At 35.8% G+C, this 20,754-nt stretch overlaps 1 protein-coding gene and 1 pseudogene across 5 annotated transcripts in view; one reads left to right on the forward strand and one right to left on the reverse strand.

The window, feature by feature from the left end:
- Fam126b (family with sequence similarity 126 member B) overlaps window positions 1-20,754 on the reverse strand; it is a 53,793-nt gene that overhangs the window by 18,408 nt on the left and 14,631 nt on the right. For 4 of the 5 annotated variants that reach the window (XM_042666968.1, XM_042666972.1, XM_042666970.1 and 1 more), the window contains exons 3-8: window positions 19,311-19,390; window positions 18,306-18,407; window positions 12,196-12,375; window positions 5,775-5,855; window positions 3,316-3,431; window positions 1,728-1,823 (exon numbers count right to left, since the gene is read on the reverse strand). In XM_042666968.1, coding sequence (XP_042522902.1) covers window positions 1,728-1,823; window positions 3,316-3,431; window positions 5,775-5,855; window positions 12,196-12,375; window positions 18,306-18,407; window positions 19,311-19,361 — 626 coding nt within the window. In that variant the 5' untranslated portion in view covers window positions 19,362-19,390. Of the gene's footprint in view, window positions 1-1,727; window positions 1,824-3,315; window positions 3,432-5,774; window positions 5,856-12,195; window positions 12,376-17,554; window positions 17,611-18,305; window positions 18,408-19,310; window positions 19,391-20,754 lie in introns of those variants that run through there. The other variant, XM_042666973.1, reaches the window with a different exon arrangement.
- On the forward strand, window positions 15,500-15,621 carry LOC122096474 (annotated as a pseudogene).

The raw sequence follows: 20,754 nt of genomic DNA on the forward strand, positions 1-20,754 counted from the left end.
ATCTTTTTTGCTCAAGACTGATGCTCTACCATTTGAGCCACAGTTCCACTTCCAGACTGTTGCTACTTAAATGGAGACTCTGGTTAAAGTCTTAGACTTGTCTTCCCAGACTAGCTTCAAACTAAAATTCTGTGATATCAGCCTCCTATGTAGGTAGGATTATAGGCATGAGCCACTGGCACCCAGCTTCAATTTTTAAAATTCATTAATATTCAACCACTGGAAATTCTATCATTTGCAAGAAATTCTGTCATTTGCAACTAACTAAAATAGGAGGAAAATTTTTAATTTCAACTTAAAAATGGACCTAAGAGATATCAAGTTTTTCAAAATTCCCCAAGGAATATTCAATCAAGCTTGTAAAAACTCTGCCACCACTTTTGTTATTAAGAAACTCTATCAATACCATAATAATACTGCCAATAAGAGAGATGGCAGATTTCTTTCAATGAACCAAAATAGTCACTTAAAAAGCTTATCTGAATAGCTTAAAAAACAAAAACATAATTTTATTAAACTTCTAACACTGCTAACATTATTAGGAAAACTAATAATTTTTATTATAGCGAGGACTGAACTTTCCTCCCGCTAACACAACAGCATATCAAGTACAATTCTGGAGGGTCACAATCCCTATGATCCCTCCTTTCTAGTATGTATGTTCCATGTGTCATCCCCTGTAGGGTCCTGAGGGTTGGACCTATGACTTACTTCTAACCAAATGAATAAGGCAAAGGGGATGAATTCTAAGCAAGCTGCCATGTTATAAGCTACCTATGTTGGAAGGCACATGTAGGTACCAGGTGCCATAGAACTGAGGATTGGCTAAGCGCTGGTGGCTCATGCCTGTAATGCTAGCTACTCAAGAGGCTGAGATCTGAGGACTGTTGCTCAAAGCCAGGCTGGGCAAGAAAGTGAGACTCTTATCTACAATTAAGCACCAAAAAAAGCCAAAAGTGCTAGATAGATAGAATTATCTATCTAGAGTGCTAGCTTGAGCAAAAAAACTCAGCTATTGCTGAGGTTTTGTTCATGCCCTGAATTTAAACTCCAAGACCAGTCCCCCCGCCCCCGCAAAATAACATAAAATAAAATAAAAAACCTGAAGACAGACTCCACCAGACAGCCAATAAGAAACTGAAGCATGGATGAATATGATCGAAGTATATATATTGTGTGTGTATGTGAAAATGATGAAGCCCATTATTTTATATAATATATACCAACGTTTACAAAAAGAACTAGGGAAAAAAGAAAGTTGAAACTCATAGTCCTACACCCACAGGAACATTAGTCTGACAACAAAAAGTTGAGACTTGGATGAGACTACATCTTACATCTGCATGGGACATCTTAACTGTAGCCCTGAAAGACCATAAGGAGAGGACCCAGCCAGATCTAGATTTCTAGCCTACAGAAATAATGGTATAAATAATGATATAAATGTGTGATGTTTAGTCACTAAATCCATGGTAATTTGTCATACATCAACAGAAACATACATCATTTAACTATGGGTAGGGGTTTGTTTCCTCTAGCAAAAAATGAACTCAAAATTCAAATTCTATGACACAAAATTATTACTTAAATTATGCTCTATCATGCAACTTTAAATTTTATCTAGGCTATGTATAAGTTGTATATCACAAAATTAGAATAGTGTCTAGCATAAAGAATATGGTCAGTAAATATCTGTCAATTAACTGAATATGAAATTTAACAATCACCTGGAGCCCATCTGACAAAGAGACTGGTATGATGAGGCTGGCATATACACAATGGCAGAATTATAGCACAACATGAGAAAACTCAGGACTTCAAACCTAAGGAAAATAATAGAAAATAATTACAAAAAGCTATTTTTACTAGCAACTATAGTAAATTATTTGTTCACTGGACGGTTACAATATTGCCTTCATGATTTCTCAATTAGATTAGTACAACCTCCTCAAAGGTTTCTCCGTTTTTGTTCTTATTTTTTGTAAGTCATAAACCTTGCTGCTATCTATATTTTCTTTTTCAAATGAATCATCATGCTTGAGCAGATGACTTTCCTAATAATAGAAGTCTACAGTCTTCCCATTAATTACATGATAGAATGCAAACTTCTCCCACAATCTTTTAAAATAATGAACTCTTTAGTATAAGGTCCTTTAAAATCTACCTTCAACCTACCTTCCCAGCCTTATTCTCCCTCCACTGCCCAGCACAAGTACCACACCATATCACTCTACTTAGGATTCCATGAATATGCTATAGACTTTCATAAATTCTTGCTTTTATACATGCTGCTCCTTTGTATTAAAATGTAATTTTTCTTTTTTTTGAAATTCCTGCTAAAGCTTCAAGACCTATCCTCATTTTTGTTTGTAGGGGAATACAGGGGTTGATGGTGCTAGGGATCAAACCAGGACCTTGTGCCTGTTGGTAAGCACTCTACCACCAAGCTACACTCCCAGGATCAAATTGTTAACTTAGTTGTAAAGCCATTCTTAATTATTCCAGCTAAAGGGAACTGGTCCTTATTTGTGTAGATCTAAAAGAACATTTATCCTACAGAACTGTTAATTCTGTGCCTCTAACACTATTTCCCCCATTTAGTAGTAAATAACTGTAGAACACAAATTCTGAGATTTTTTTCTTCTCTATTGTTAATGTCCAGCAATGTCTAACACAACAGCATAGTAAGTATTTAAATGCTTTCTCAGTCTTTATGCAGACTCTCAGAAAAGGTTTCTAAATCTGGTTCCACATTAGGTATGTAAAAGGCTTATTACACCTGTTATCCTAGCTTCTCAGGAGGCTGAGATTTGAAGAACATGGGGAGCCAGCCTGGGGAGGAAAGTCTTTTATCTCCAATTAACATCAAAAAGCTGAGGGGCTGGGAAGGTGGCTCAGTGGTAGAGTGCTTGCCTTGCATGCATGAGGCCCTGGGTTCGATTCCTCAGCACTACATAAGCAGAAAAAGCCGAAAGTGGTGCTGTGGATCAAGTGGTAGAGTGCTAGTCTTGAGCTGAAGAGCTGAGGTACAGCACCCAGGCCCTGAGTTCGGGTCCCATGACCAGCAAAAAAAAGAAAAACAGAAAAAAAGCTGAAGGTGGAGCTTTGGCTCAAATTGCAGAGTTTTAGCCTTCAGCACAAAAATTCATCATTCTGTATTTCACATTTTTTAAATTAGGGATCTATATCCATATTTTACTTCACTATACTATGATGTATTTAACTTTGGATCTCTTATATGAAACTTGAACTAAATTAATTAGAATTATTAAGCATAAATTCACAACAGTTACTTTTTACAGTTTTCATTGTTACCGATTTTGTGCAGTGAATGTTTCCCTCTGAGGATGAAGATCACTATAAACAACTCTGATGAGATCATGCTGACACAATGCCCCTTCTGTCAAAGCCATGGATCCAATTGTTGAGGGCTACAAAAATAAGGTATAATATAAAATAGTTTATCTAAAATGAAGTAAAAATCTGTATCATGCAGTTATATTTAATTTTGTTTAAATAAAATGGATGGAACTAGAAGAAATCATGTTGAATTAGGTAAGCCAAGAGCAAAGAGACAAATGGCACATGGTCTCCCTGATAAGTGGATGTTAAATCTAAAACATAAGGAGATATGACAAAGTAAACAAGACTCAAGAAACAAAGGCCCTCCACTCATCTGGTCGAATCATTACTAAATGACCCTATGCTGCTGACCACATATATGGTATATATGTGCACATCGGAAGGAAACTAGGAGGAGGACACAGACACAGAGGAAAACATACAACAGCGGAACCCATCAGCAGCATTGGACATTGATCAAAACAAACTAAGCAACTCAATGGCAGCGATGGGAGGAAGGGAAATGCTGATGCTATGCAAAAGGAAAGAAATGTATATATCACCCGATGTGGAAGAAATATCTGTATTGTAAAAGCTCATACAATTCACAAACTTTATAGACCAGGATAAAGACAATTTGCCCCATGAATGTGTTTAAAACTTTAACTACGTATCATTATCCCACAATACTGTGAAATTTTTGAAATTTATGTAATCACTTAATCACAATAAAAAAAAAATTGCTGCAAGGCGCCAGTGGTTCACGCCTATAATCCTAGCTACTCAGGAGGCTGAGATCTGAGGATCACGTTCAAAGCCAGTCCAGGCAGGAAAGTTCGTGAGACTCTCATCTCCAATAAACCACTAGAAAACCAGAAGTGGCACTGCGGCTTAAGCAGTAGAGCACTCGCCTTGAGCTGAGGGATAGTGCCTAAGCCCAGAGTTCAAGCCCCATGACCAACAACAACAAAAAACTTAAAAAAAAAAAAGCAGCTTCAAATAACTTAATTCTTTTTAAAAAATACTTTGCTTTTCAGTTATATTACACAGATTTTTTTGGAAATGTGTGTAAAATGCATAAAATTATACATATAGTACTTTACTTTTTAAAGTTTATGGATATGTAAGAACAATAAGACTAGTTGCTGAAAAGATTTAATAAAAGGCCAGGCGCCAGTGGCTTATGCCTGTAATCTAGCTACTGAGGAGGCTGAGATCTGAGGATCACAGTTCGAAGCCAGCCTGGGTAGGAAAGTCTGTGAGACTCTACCTCCAATAAATTACTCAGAAAAAGCCTAAGTGGCACTGTGGTGCAAGTGATACAGCACTAGCCTTGAGAACAAAGTGATTCAGGGACAGGACCAAGGTCTTGAGTTCAAGCTCCAAGACCAGAAAAAAAAGAAACAACACTTAAGGATTAAAGTAAATAATTTTAATATATATTTCAGAACACAAAATATAAGTGTTTGTAATTGTGTAATACAAACAATATTGAAGATTATGATATTGATGTTATATTTCTCAAGTTAGAAGAATTATCTATTCTATTCTATGCTTGGCTAGCTTCCATTTTATTTCATAACACAAATCTTTTACTCAGAAATATTCTATGATAAAATGAGTCCTGGCTAAATCAAAAACATTCTACTTCTAACATAAAACAAAGTCCCAGGGAAACTAATTAAGAAATTTTTAAGCTGCACAGAGCTAAGACAAAGAGGATACGGTGTGTTCATGGGAAATGTAAACTTCTTTAATGCCTTCTTCACAACTTTCTGCTCTGAATACCACAACAGTCAATTTTTATTCTTAATGCATTTCCTTATTTTATTTTAGATGGAGAAGGTAAGAAGGAAGGGTTTAGCTTAACAGCATTTCCTTCATATTTAATCATCAATGTTCTCATTTTATTCAGTCAAGTAAATATGAACCAAAAAAGCTTAATGTTATTAAACAGCTATAATGTATCTATTAGAACAGTGTTAATATTCTTCTAGGTAGTCATTTTCTAAGGAATAACTTTAACAAAGATTGACATTTTTTATTTTAACAAAGGTAATTCCTAAGTAATACAGAAGACTAAGAAAATAGTATATTTGAAAAGTCATAAAAATTAATTTGAAAGTTAAAAATGATACTGAGACAAAGTAAAAACATGTTAAGGTAAGATAGATTTTGTTTCCTAACGTTTCTATATTACTAATTATATAATAAAAATGAAACTCATGAACTGAGAAACAAAACCTAGAAAAAATATTGCATTAGCTACTTTCTGCCTCTTCTGCCACAAATCAGTCTGATATCATTATATCACTACTATAAAAATATCTACTTTTAAGAAACAAGTCACTCAAGTTTTTAAAAAGCGGACTTTGAATCCATTACTGAATATAATTTTGAACTATTATTGTTATTTATTCAATATTACTTACTTCATGGTATATGGAAGGCTTGGACAAGGAAGGAATAGTGAAAGACAGCACTTTATTGTTCCCATCTTTATCAGCAATTTCCTACAGTCAAATATACAAAGACAGATAATCTTAGATCTATACTATGAAATACTCTTAATTTACAGAATGTATCACTGTTAATTAAGGAAGGTGGTTTTAGAAATAGTAACATATATGAATTTTACCAGCCTATCATATCTTTTCTAACTATTTTTTGGTCATTCGTGGGGCTTGAACTCTGGGCCTGGGCAATGTCCCTGAGCTCGTCAGCTCAAGGCAAATACTCTTGAGCCACAGCACCACTTCCAGTTTTCTGGTGGTTATTGGAGATAAGAGTCTCAAGGACTTTCACACCTGAGTTGGCTTTGAACCGCTATCCTCAGATCTCATCCTTCTGAGTAGCTAGGATTATAGGCATGAGCCACTGGAGCCTGGCTATTTTCTAACCTCTTAGCAAACTTGTGTGCTTTGGTAGTTTAGTTATAATCCAGAGAAAATGAACACAATATTGAATCAAACGCAAAAAAAAAAAAACCAAAAAGGTTTTTTTTTTTTGGGTCAAATTTATACACAGAACAGTGACTAGATCTTTTAGGAGAACCACCATTAAGCAAAACACTATAATTAAAGATCTTAGTCAAGCTGGGCAACAGTGGTTCATGCCTGTAATCCTAGCTACTTAGAAGGCTGAGCTCTGAGGATCACAGTTCAAAGCCAGCCCGGGCAAGAAACTCTGTAAGACTCTTAACTCCAATAAAACCACTAGAAAACCAGATATGGCACTGTGGCTTAAGTGGTAGAGCACTGGCCTTGAGCTGAAGAGCTGAGGGACAGTGCCTAAGCCCAGAGTTCAAGCCCCATGACTGACCAAAAAAAAAAAACAAAAAAAAAAGATCTTAGTGAAGAGATCCATACTTACTAAAACAAGGAATACACATTCAAATATATGATGAATTTGTTCTAGGTTTATTGAAGCATAAATAATACAAATTACTTGTAATTATAGTGTGTAATGTGGTATGCTTACACTATGATATTATCATGATCAAGCTAACCAGAAAGTCTTAACAATCATGCTGCAATAAACTATAACCTGAAATAGGCTACACATTAATACAAAAAATATTAGTCCATGTAATTAAAGTAAGTCCATATCTAGATGATTTCCATTAAACTGAAAGAAAATTCTTGTGATTTTTTTCCTTGTGGGATTTTTGTGGCTATTGTTTTGAGACAGGGTCTCATTATATAGGCCTAGGCTGGCCTCCAAATCATATTCTATCTCAGCCTCCTGATTGCTGGTATTATACGTGGTGTGTGCCACCACAACTAGCTCCTTATGATTTTTTTTAAAGCACTTTTTCTTTGTATAATAGACCAATGGTATTCTTCATTTCTCTAGTCTCTTGAGTCTCAAGTTCTGCTTAGCTTAGCATCAGCCTACATACAACAGCAGTCTGGAATAAAGTAGTGCTGCATCTCTTCTTTTCCCTACTACCTTACTTTTGTATTTCTTTTTCAATTCAAGTTAGTAAAATTCATACAAAGATTTCTCCCAGTAGACCTGGATAGTAGATAGTCAGAGACTGAATAGCTATACAACATAAAAAGAAAAGACAGTAAGGATAAGTATGATCACCAAAATACAAACCTCAAAAAATTTCCCAACAGAGCTCATTTCTGAGTTTATTATGTCACAGGAGAATACTAATTATTGGTGAGCAGTGACCATATGTCTAATTTTGGCAGAAAAAGTTCCTAGAGAACTCATGCAGCTTCTAGTGACCATTACATCTGGTCATGTTTATGCTAAGATTAAAAAGGTTGATTTATATCAAGCAAGATAATTAATTTTTTCTTTCTAAATTTCAAACCCAAGCCAACTAAGTTTTTTTCTTTTTTTTTATTGTGAAAATACTGTACAGAGGGGTTACAATTACATGGGCAAGATAATGAGTACATTTCTTATCAAGCATTGTAGCTTCCTCCTTTGTTTCCCAACTACTTTTATTTTTTTTTGATTGCTGGTCCTGGGGCTTGAACTCTGGACATGAACACTGTCCCTGAGCTTTGTTTCCTGAAGACAAGTGCTCTACTACAGCACCACTTCTGGTATTCTGGTGGATAATTAGAGGTAAGAGTCTCACAGAATTTCCTGCCCAGGCTGGCTTGGAACTGTGATCCTCAGATCTCAGCCTCCTGAGTAGATAGGATTACAAGCATGAGCCATCAGCACACAGCTCAAGCCAAATACTTTCGTACATCTTTGTGTAGTTATGGAGCACGATATGCTAGTATTTATTGAGGGCAACATAAAACTCCCTCTGTAGTTTTGAGATAAAAGAAATGCCTAGGAAAAAAAGAAAAAAATGAGAATGAAGAAGAAAACCTCAGAACTACAAATAAAAGAAAGCACTATCAAGAGAATAAAAAAAAGTCAGAAGCCTAAAGTTGTATTTCTGATATTTAATGAACATTCTTTGGGTATGTGCCAGTCCAGGGGTTTGAACCCAGGGTCTAGTCTAGCCCTCTAGACTTAAGAAACAGCTTAACTTCCAACTTTTTGGTGGTTAGCTGGAGATAACAGTAGGAATTTCCTGCCCTGCCCAGTTATAAAGAACATTTTTATAGTATACTTATTTTTGAGAGATCAAAAGATCATTAAACCACAGAGCCAATAAGTTAGTATCAATAGCTTACCTTTGCAAAACATTTTATTTCATTTGCCTCATTACTGAATTTTACTATACTATACAAATGATAGCTTAGTTTTAAATAAACTAAGACACTAAACTCAACTGTAAAATCAGCAAACATCTACTAAGTTGGTAAGTGTATAAGAAACAGTAATAAATAACAATTTCTTGCTTTAAAAGAGAAAATATCAGGTAAGTTAGGTAGAGTTTTATTTCTAATATCTTTTTACTAAAAACTATATTAAGACATTAGAAATGAAAATGTTTAGGGGCTGGGAAGTTGGCTTAGTGATAGAATGCTTGTTTCACATGCATGAGGCCCTTGGTTCAATTCCTGAGCACCACATAAAGTAGAAAAAAGCCAGGACTGGTGCTGTGACTGAAGTGGTAGGGCACTAGCCTTGAGCTGAAGAGCTGAGGGACAGCACTCATGCTCAGAGTCCAGCCCCCACAACCAACAACAACAACAAAAGAAATGAAAAACGTTTATTAAATACTTTATACTTAGCCGGGCGCCGGTGGCTCACGCCTGTAATCCTAGCTACTCAGGAGGCTGAGATCTGAGGATCGTGGTTCAAAGCCAGCCCGGGCAGGAGAGACCATGAGACTCCTATCTCCAATAAACCACTAGAAAACCGGAAGTGGCGCTGTAGCTCAAGTGGTAGAGTGCTCGCCCTGAGCTGAAGAGCTGAGGGACAGCGCCCAGGCCCAGAGTTCAAGCCCGACAACCGCCAAAAAAAACAAAACAAACAAAAAAAAAACTTTATACTTAAGCTAGATTCCTCAAGATTGGAACTCAAACATTTGAGCCACACTTATACTCCCAGATTTTGTTGGTTAATTCGAGATAAAACTCTCACAGACTTTTCTGCTCCAACTGGCTATAGACCACAATTCTCAGAACTCAGCCTTCTGAGTAACTAGGATCAGTGGTGTGAGTCACCAGCATCAGGGCTCAAGTTCTATCTAATCCTAGCAACAATGTTTCATTACAGATAGGCAACTGAAATCAAGACATTAAATAACTTGTTCTAATTGAAAATAGTCAATAAAGAGAACATGGTTTTGAATTGAAAGCAATGGTTCCTAAAACCTACGCTCTTTCCTCCAGACCGCTTGTGATAAAAATGTTTTCTAATGATTTTTCAAGCGATAGAACTTTGAGGAGTGAGCACTAATACAGAAGAATATTTATTTACCATAAGACTGGATTTTCTAGTATTTTATTATCTCCTAACTATAAAACTAAACTTTAGTGTGCTTACAAAGAACATTGAATACACAGAGTACAAGCCTTCAAAGGCAGAAGCTTCAATACAAAGTCCTGAACTTGGCCTCATGATAGCAGAACAGAATAGTTATATCCAAGGTATTTAAGAATTCCTTTGAAGGCAAATCTCAAACAATATTGTATCAAGTACATATGATTATTAATAAATTTACAAATTGCTATGTCAAATTTTTATGATCAAACTACCGTTTGAAAAAAGTGCTATTCTTTTGGAAGTGGGATTGGTCATATTAGAGTCTGACCTCTGCGTCTGGTCTTACTACACAAATTATTCACCATTTGACTATCCCGAACCCCAAAATGCTATCATTTGAATTGAAATATTATATAAACAAACCTTAGATCCTAAAATTAAATAGAAGCCTATGTAATTGATCTGTCAACCATTCTTTCCTCAATGACATTCTCATAAAAGTCAAATTCAGTGAGTTCTGGTAACAACAGAGATACATAAAAGTAGAAACACAATGTTGTATTATTTTATTTCCTTGCTGACTAAATCTTCAGAAGTGTCTTATGTGAATGTTCATAAATTCTCTCCACCTTTCACCTTGCTTTCTATGGTCCTTGTAAACTTTTAGGTTCTCGCTTTTCAGGTACCTTTCCCATCTATAAGAAATTATCAAGCTAGGTGCTGATGGCTCACTCCTATATAACAGTTACTCAGGAGGCTGAGGTCTAAAAATCACAGTTCCAAGCTAGCAATGCAACTCCAAGAGACTCTTATCCTTAATTAACCAGAAAAAAGCCAGAACTGGAAGCATGGCTCACATTGTAGAGTACCAGCTGTGAATGAAAAAAGCTGAGCAAGAATTTGAGCTCTCAATACAAAGAAAAACTAAAGTACTCAAGTCTCAGTCTTCAAATTCTACATTGGTCCCTAGCATCTCCAAAGTGTTACTGTGGTTTCTTTTCTCTCTCTAGTTTCCAGAATAAGTCATAATATGTACTTTGCCCCTTGATATTCTCCCCTTAAGAAATACAAATTTCATGTCTACTTCTCATTTTAATTACATATTTTACTTTCAAAATATAATTATATTCAACTTACAACAGTTTGAATATTAACTAGATTCATGTTCTTAATACACAATAAAATTTTTCTGCTCAAAATTCTCCAATTAGTTACCCAATACTTACTAAAGAAAATCTAAACTCTTCACTTTTAAAAAAGACTCTCCAGGGGCTGGGAAGGTGGCTCAGTGGTAGAGCGCTTGCCTTGCATGCATGAGGCCCTGGGTTCAATTCCTCAGCACCACATAAGCAGAAAAAAAGCCAGAAGTGGAGCTGTGACTCAAGTGGTAGAATGCTAGCCTTGAGCTGAAGAGCTGAGGGACAGCGTCCAGGCCCAGAATTCAGGCCCCATGACCAGCCAAAAAAAAAAAAACAGACTCTCCAAAGCCGGGCGCTGGTGGCTCACATCCTAGTTACTAAGGAGGCTGAGATCTGAGGATCATGGTTGAAAGCTAGCCCGGGCAGGAAAGTCCATGAGACTCACCTCCAATAAACCACCATAAAACCGGAAGTGGTAGTGTAGCTCAAGTGATAGAGCACTGGCCTTGAGTTGAAGAGCTCAGGAATAGCACCCAGGTCCAGAGTTCAAGCCCCACAACCAACAAATAATAATAATAATAATAAATTAAAAAAGACTCCAATACTCATATAAAATAATTTCTCCTAGCTTGCATATGTGTTCTGTGCTTCAAACAGAATCATTTCCTTTTTCCAGGTCAAAACTAGACTTTTCTGCTTCTTTGTTTATGCTGAATTGATTAATTTTTCCTGAAATCTTACTTACTCACAATCTCAATCTATCAAAACTATATCTCTTTTGAGGCATAACTCAGAAAAGGCTGTCATAATATTAGCTAATACTTTGAGGTTCTCTCTAAAACTCTCTTTCCATGCAAAAACTTGATTAGTCATCTATAAACATATCTTTCTACTAGAAAATATACCTTATATAGAAAGCACTCATCAACACTGGTCAAATAAAATATTGTGAAGAAAAAGTCTTTTTTTTTTAGTTATGATTTATTTAATAACTTTTTTGTTGTTTGGTGGCTTCAAGGAATGGAAGCCAGGCATTAAATTTTACAATTTTTCAATAGGTCCACTGACTTTATAAAATGTTTATTAGTATTTGTTCTTTATACTCAATTAGGTCAAAAAATCTAATAGATGGGAAGGGTGAACAAAGGAGGAGTCTACAATGCTTGATAAGAAATGTACTCATTATCTTGCCCATGTAATTGTAACCCCTCTGTACAGTATTTTCACAATAAAAAAAAACTTATTAATTAAAAAAAATCTAATAGATATATCAACTTATCTTTCTTGATTAGATCTTAAACATTATTTCATATGACTTTAAAAATATTTTAAATTTCATAAACTAACATTTTCAACTTACCAAATTATAAATTCCTAAGAGAAGAGCTTCAATGCAGCCATTACTCTGTCTGTCTCGGCTAACTGTAAGCCGTAAATAAACCCACATTAATTCTGGCAAGAACTGCAGCGTGAACCTCTTAAGTCGAACTTCAGAGCTACGATAGAGCTCAAACAACTGATGGCAGACAGGCTCCAGGAGCTAAAAGAAGAAAAAAAAGTGCATTGGTTACTTCTATTCTTTTGGCTATAACTGTGAATTTTTTTATTGTAAAGATGCTGTGCAGAGGGGTTACAATTACATGAGTAAGGTAATGCGTACATTTCTTGTAGAGCATTGTTACCCCCTCTTTTTTCTCCTACTATTCCTTCCCTCCCCCACTCATTCCCCACCCCCAAAGTTGTAAAGTTCATTTCCAATATAGTGTCCTGTGAGTCTCATTGTTACAATGGGCTATCCTGTGTCCTTATTTCAACATTTTGTATAATTTTTAAACACACACATAACTTTATAATATATTTTTTTTTTGGGTCCGGTGGTGGGGTCTGAACTCTGGGCCTGGGAGCTGTCCCTCAGCTCAAGGCTAACGCTCTACCACTTGAGCACCATTTCCAGCTTTTTTCTGCTTACGTGGTGCTGAGGAATTGAACCCAGGGCCTCATGCATGCGAGGCAAGCACTCTTACCACTGAGCCAACTTCCCAGCCCCTTTATAATATTTAAAAACACATTTCCAACATTAATTTTTCTATACTTTGGGCTAATTCAACCAAAGCCTTTAATTTATGTAAAGAGATCATATATTAAACTGACCAATCCACTAACTATAAGAACTTTGTGCTATATAATGTTTCTACCTTTTAATGTACTATAATACAAATAGAATCCTTTAGCCAACATACTACATATATATTTTGTAAATTTCCTTTTCTGTTCCTAACAATCCTTACTACTGTCTTCCATTTTTAAAAGTGCCTACTGCAATAACATAACTTCAAATAATCTCATTGGAAATGAAATTTTAATTCTCAAGTGAGGAGATAATTTAAGTAAATTACATACTACTTATTAGAAGAGATTTTGCCATACTAATTGAACATCCAAAGTTCAAGTTAATCTCTCAGCCATATATACAAGTAAATTATACTATTATCTTTATGTTTTAAAACATTTAAAATTTCATTAACTATATGAAAGATTAATTACTTGAAAGATTCTGAAAGAGAGCAAAGCATGCAGAAGTAGTTTTTCAATTGGCTACTTGTTCATATGCCACTACATGAGATGTCTTTTGAGGGATTTCAGTACTTTGAAAACTGAAGAAAATGAGTAGGTACATTTACTGTCAATTTGAATATTGTTTTGCTAAAGTACGTAAAGACTGAACAAAACAGATTATGGCATTTATGCATTAAAAAATTGACCAGAGGGGCTGGGAAGGTGGCTCAGTGGTAGAGTGCTTGCCTTGCATGCATGAGGCTTTGGGTTTGATTCCTCAGCATTACATAAGCAGAAAAAGCTAGAAGTGGCACTGTGCCTCAAGTGTTAGAGAGCTAGCCTTGAGCTGAAGAGCTGAGGGACAGTGCCCAGGCCCAGAGTTCAGGCCCCACAACCGGACCCAAAAAAACACTCTCCTCTTTAATAAAAGACATTCTAAGCTGGGCGCTGGTGGCTCACACCTGTAATCCTAGCTACTCAGGAGGCTGAGATCTGAGGATCATAGTTCAAAGCCAGCCTGGGCAGGAAAGACTGTGAGACTCCTATCTCCAATAAACCACCAGAAAACCAGAAGTGGCTCTGTAGCTCAAGTGGTAGAGTGCTCGCCTTGAGCTGAAGAGCTGAAGGATGGTGCCCAGGCCCAGAGGTCAAGCTTCACGACCGACAAAAAAAAAAAAAAAAAAAGACGTTCTAAGGACCATCTTCTCAAAATTATAAGGTCCATAACACAATTACAATGAATTTCTATTGTAAGTATCTGAATCCCCATAGCTCAGTAGCAAAAGGTACATTAGCATATAAGACACTACATTTTAATTAAGTCAAGCAAAGAACTAGTTTCCAGAATTATTACTCTGCTCTTTTTAAATGCCAGCAATCCAGTAACTTCTATTCAGATATCAACATAAAATAAGAGTATTAAAAACTTGGCAATACTATATTGTAAAACCTTTCATTCTAAGCATTTGTACCATGCTACCATGTTCCTCTATTCTCAATATAGTAAATGACTTGACCCTACCATGGTCTGTCATCCACATCAATATTAGTGAAAATAACTACACCTTAGGGAAGGACTGACACTCAATAATAATTGACACCTTTCCCAAATTAATTAAATACTGTTTTAACGTGATAACTACTGAGATATGCTATCTAATAATGGACAAGCTAAGAATATCTTGTGTGAATTATGGAGCCCTAACCTGAGTGGGTGAAAGAATGTAATAGGAAGAAATGAAGATCAGAAGAGAGTCTATAATCACAAAGTTCATCTGTAAATAGGAACAGAAGAATGGGGAAGATAACCTGAAGCAAGGTTAAAGAAGTATTTTTTTTTCAGGCAGGAAAAGGTTTATTTTTGAGCTACAAACTGCCCTAGTCAAATAGGAAGCCCACTCAGCTGAGAAAAACTAAAGAAGTATTTTTAAAAAAACAAGAATATAGTTGTTTACTATTTCACCTACTGAATAGCAAAAACAACAATAATGTAAGCAAGATGCTGACTGAGTAGTAAATATGATTGGGAAAAGAAGAGAAAGCTCAATTATTTTGTTATTTAACGACCTAGAAAAGCAAGCTGAAAATGAATAAGGAAGGTAAGCATATGAGGACAGAAAACCAACAGTGGGACAGTGTAGCAAAAAAAGGAAGGAAGGACTTTAAGGTACATATTATATAATCATTTAAGATTTATAGTCCTTGGGCTGGGAAGGTGGCTCAGTGGTAGAGCACTTGCCTTGCATGCATGAGGCCCTGGGTTTGATTCCTCAGCACCACATAAGCAAAAAGAAAAAAAAAAGCCGGAAGTGGTGCTGTGGCTCAAGTGGTAAAGCACTAGCCTTGAGCTGAAAAGCTGAGGGACAGTGCGCAGGCCAGAGTTCAGGCCCACAACTAGACCCCCCCCCAAAAAAAAAAGATTTGTAGTCCTGAATTTAGAGAGCAGAAACTCAAAAAAACTTTTTCTGGGCATGTTCAGCTGCTCAGCGATATGCATTAAAAACATAGGTTGACCTTTTTTGTCCAGATTTTTCCCAAAAAATGAACTAAGAGAACAAGAAGCAAAAGAGCTAAGAATGTTCATAGGGAATGACTATAATGATAAACCATGATTTAACAGACTATGTGTTCTTACACTGACTGTATAGAAAGAGGAGGCAGAGCAAACCTACCCCATATACACCTCAGCCCAGGCCTGTGCCTAGTCTGTATTGTGAATGGGGAGACAAGGGCTGGGGGGGGGGGGGGGGGGGGAAGAACTTAACAGATTAGAGAATTCCTTAAAGTGGAAGAATGACTAGAATGATGGAGTCTGATAGGAGGAAAAGAGAATGATAAAGATTATTGCTCATATTAAAACTGAATTTGCAACACAGGTTTTCAATAACAATGTATAGGTAAGCTTCTAGGATTCTTTTTCTGATAGTAATAGGGGTAGAATTCAGGTCAGTCCTTGTGCAAGCCAGATGTGCTCTGCCACTTGAGCCATGCCACTAGTCCATTTTGATATTATTATTTTTCAAGTGTCTTGTTTTTATGGCCAAGCTGGTCTGGACAGTAGTCCTCCTTTTTATGCCTTCCATGTAGGTGGGTTAATAATGCACAAACCTTAACATCCAGCTCCTCATTTGTTGAGATGAGTTCTCACAAACTTTGTAACTGGGCAAGCTTCAACTGAAATCCTCTCAATCTCAGCTTCCTGAGTAGCTAGAATTACAGGTATGAAACTACTAAGCCTTGCTTAGGAAATATATATTGTTGAAAAAGTTGTTGTCTGTAAAGCAGAATTATAAAATTGTTCTAACTTCGAATTCATATTGTTTGGACCATTTCCTGAAATAACTTCCATTGATCAAATAATACAATTAATTACATTTCAGAATATAACAAAATCAGGATTTAAAAGGGCCCCCACTTCAGTAATTGAAGTCCAGAACTGTTTTGAGATTCTACAAAACTTATTCTTCTCTTCTTGAAGTCTGAAACATAGTTAGAACCTTCTAATTTGACAGAAAAAAAGACAGAAACTCAACTCTGCTCTAATCATTATATTGATTACAATAATGAATTTTGTGCCTAAATCTCACAAGCTGTGATTTTTCCATTTTCATGCATGACTATTAGGTCTCACACACTAATATTATGAAGTATGACAAAGCATTAAGAATAACTTTTTAACTGGGAGCTGGTGGCTCACACTAATACTAGCTACTCAGGAGGCTGAGATCTGAGAATCACAGTTCAAAGCCAGACCAGATAAGAAAGTCCATGATACTCTCACCTTAACTTCCAGAAAACCTGAAGTGGGGCTGTGGCTCAAAGTGGTAGAACACAAGCCTTGAGCAAAAAGATCTCAGGAACAGTGCTCAAGCCCTGAGTTCAAGCCTCACAGCCAACAAAAAAAACTTTTTGAAAAAGTGTCATAGCTTTCAAAAGTATTTTTTAAAAGAAAAAAGACATAGTTCATACCTTTAAGTCCTAATGGAAATGAAAGCATATTAGAATCTTTTTGTATCTCACAAAGGGATAATTTCATCTATCTATCTATCTATCTATCTATCTATCTATCTATCTATCTATCTATCTATCTATCTATCTATCTATCTATCACCAGAGACTGAACCTAGAACCTTTCGCATGTTGGACAGGCACTCTACATGACTTATACCTCAGCTTTATCAGGATTTATTACATGTTCATTATATACATAACAAAATGGTACATTTTAGGAAAGTAAAAATATAGAATATATGACCACTGCCCATGTAGAGCTTACAATCTAGAGAGGAAGCATACGGGATTTTAATATGCAAAGCTTAAATGTTAAGACAGCACAAAACAATGGGTAAGAAAATACACACACTTATTATTCAAACAGAATTCCAATTATTTAAGAGTAAGAAAGATATGTACACACACACACACACACACACACACACACACACATATATAATACATTACCCATACCTAAAATTTTAAAACATTAAGAAAGAAAAAAAAGCAAATGAATCCTACAATTGCTGTTACAAATAGCAACAGGTGCAAGTCTGAGAGCCAATTCAAATTTAAGGGACAGGAAAGAAGGAGGTCAATAAGCAAGCTTTAGTGATAGGACAAAACTGAAGATGCACTTTGAGTTAAGCTGCTGGTTAGAAGACGATTACCTGAACTTCTTCAAACTCACTCCAGTACACAGCAGAGGCACTCTTGGAGGCTGTATCTGGGAAGATAAGAAGCTACTTTCCTGTGTGTTCCTTTCATTTTCATTTTAAAGCATACATGAATCCAGTGGGCTAAAACTCTAAGTCACACTACTGTGCTAATGGAAAAATAATGTGTGTATTTGGCATAAATAAGTTACATCAGATTCAATAGCTGCATTTTTACCTTCTATCACAAAGTTGAATAACAGTAAGCTGTTATTCTAAGTTTATTGATGTCAACATTTTAGACTAAAAAGTGTGTCCTCTGATTTTTTTTCAGGGTAAACATAATAAATAGCAGCATGATTATGCATTATGAATTTGATTTTACTGATTAGAGTGACTATAAAATAACTCTTTATTATCAATAATATTCAAATAAATAAAACAATTGGTATACTGTTAACAATTTCCTTCCCAGAGCAGGAACAAAAATAGAAAAAAGTTTCAAATTAAATAAATAATACATTGAGATGATGGTCACTCAAATCAAGAATCAAAACATATTGCTCACAGAAAAAAAAAATTGACCAAAACATTTTGAAACTAGAGAGAACTAGAAAAGCCAAAGCAACTATCAGAATGAAAAATAGAAGGTAGAACATTTCCAGATCTGCAGGTAAAAACAGAAAACTATAAAACTTACCTTTATGTGTTTTAGTACATATTAACATGTCACTATGCAGAAATTATTTTTTTAAAGTTTTCCTACCTCATTATCTGAATCTTGAATAACTTTATAGAGGGCTGGTACAAGTGTTTTTTTCCGGTGTAAAGTGGCTGCATAATTGGTGATCTGAGTGTCAGGTAATGCCTAAATAAGAAATCAGCAGAAGACAACATAAGTGAGCTTTATTTTGTTTTTTCCCTAAGGGCCTCTTGAAAACTTTTTAAGAGGCAAATGAAAAAAGTAAAAAATAATATAGGAAATAACCATGAGTTAATGAAACAAATTATACAATTCTTCTAACTACTCAACAATGAAAACTGTGTACAAATCACATCACCATAGCTAAATTTGAAGAAAGGAGCTACCTTAAATTAATCCAATCTAAAATATTAGGACATTTCAATTCTTCCATTTATGTTCTCACAAACCTTTTTTGTTGTATTCACAAATCATGTTATTTTCAATAAAAACTATTTGTCGGGCTGGGAATATGGCTTAGTGGTAGAGTGTTTACCTCACATGCATGAAGCCCTTGGTTCAATTCCTCAGTACCACATAAACAGAAAAAGCCAGAAGTGGCGCTGGGGCAGTAGAGTGCTAGTCTTGAGCTAAACAGTAGCTAAAGGACAGTGTCCAGGCCCTGAGTTAAAACCTCAGGACTGGGGGGAAAAAAAAAACAACAAAAACTATTTGAGTTAAATACAGGAAATAAAAATAAGGCAAAAATCAATTTTTTGTGCCTTATTAAAGCTTACAGAGCAACCTACTGAATATATTTCAAATATCTCATTAATCCTAACAACTCATTTAATTAATGTTTAATTAAATATTAATAAAGCTGGTGTGGAAAAAATCCTAATAACTATGTTCATTTTTACCTAAAATCTCTAGTCCTTATTTCATTAATGTGCTCTAAAGTATTTCAACTAGGAAAACTTCTCATATTAAGCCATTTCCATTTCATAGTCTACTTGTTATGTTTACATAGAACAGTCACTGAACTGTCACCATACAGAACCATTTATTATTATCCCCAATCCAATTTACCTTGAATTCTGATAACCATTCTTCCACAACACCGCGTTCAGATCCCAGCATCTTTTTTAGCTTCTAGTCTTCTTTTATCTCTAAAATAAAATTGAACCTCAAGATAGCATAAAATCCTACCAAAGGGGTATAATATAAACCTTTCACTAAAAGAAACTAATCTAATTCATAATTTACATAGAGACTTGTTTTTAAAATTTTAAGCACAATTAGAACAAAAATTTCCAGAAATAAGCTTAATTTTTAATGTTACATTCGAAACTTATTCTAATGATTTGATATAGACCCACTTCAAAGTGCCAAAGAAAATATCTTTAGTGAAATAGAATTGTACATTATGCAAGTTAAATGCATACATTATACATCACAGAACAAATTATGTGACAGATTATAAATGACAAAGAGCACAAGGCCCTGAGTTCAAACCCCAGAACAAACATATACATACACACTCACACACTCTCACACACACACACACACACACACACACACACACACACACACAGAGCACTATTTGAAGTGCTATACAAGCAAATACAAAAGTGAGTTAAGATATGCCACTTTATTCAAACTGAATCTGCTATCTGAAATTTCAAATTTTTTCTGCTCTTAAGATACAGATATAGGCCAGGCATCAGTGGCTCACACCTGTAATCCTAGCTATTCAGGAGGCTGAGCTCTGAGGATTGCAGTTCAAAGCCAGCCAGGGCAAGAAAGTCCATGAGACTCTTATCTCCAATAAACCACTCAGAAAACCAGAAGTGGTGATGTGGCTCAAGTGGTAGAGTGCTCACCTTGAGCTGAAGAGCTGAGGGATAGCACCCAGGCCTAGAGGTCAAGCCCCACAACCAACAACAACAACAACAAAAAAAAGATACAGATATATTTCTTCAAATAAATTGCAAGATAAAAGAAATAATGAGAAAATTCAAATTGAAAGATTAAAAAAGATTATATATACTATATTATACTATGTATACTATACATACTATTATATATACATACATAAATACATACCAAGGCTAAGTGTGGTGGTTTACATCAGTAATGTAAGCACTTAAGAGGCTGAGGCAGTTTGAGGTAAGCCTGAGTTACATAATAAGCTGGAGGTCAACTTTGGCTACATACCAAGACCCTGTCTAAAAAACACACACGCGTGTGTGTGTGTGTGTGTGTGTGTGTGTGTGTAAAACAAAGTATGAGGGAATCCTGCGTTCTGGCTGCGGCCATGACCCACGCTGCCCTTCTCTCCCCACTGCATCCCCTCCTCTTGGGACTCCTACTCCTCTCTGCTCCACAGGGCAGCAACGGCCTGCACACCAACGGCGCCCTTCCCCTGGACACGATCACTTTCTATAAGGTCATTCCCAAAAGCAAGTTCGTCTTGGTGAACTTCGAAGCAGGATGAGTTCAAGCGCCTGGCTGAAAACTCGGCCTCCAGTGA

The sequence above is a fragment of the Dipodomys spectabilis genome, unplaced genomic scaffold (genome assembly GCF_019054845.1).
Source record: "Dipodomys spectabilis isolate Male_0828 unplaced genomic scaffold, ASM1905484v1 ptg000373l, whole genome shotgun sequence".
Classification (NCBI taxonomy): domain Eukaryota; kingdom Metazoa; phylum Chordata; class Mammalia; order Rodentia; family Heteromyidae; genus Dipodomys; species Dipodomys spectabilis.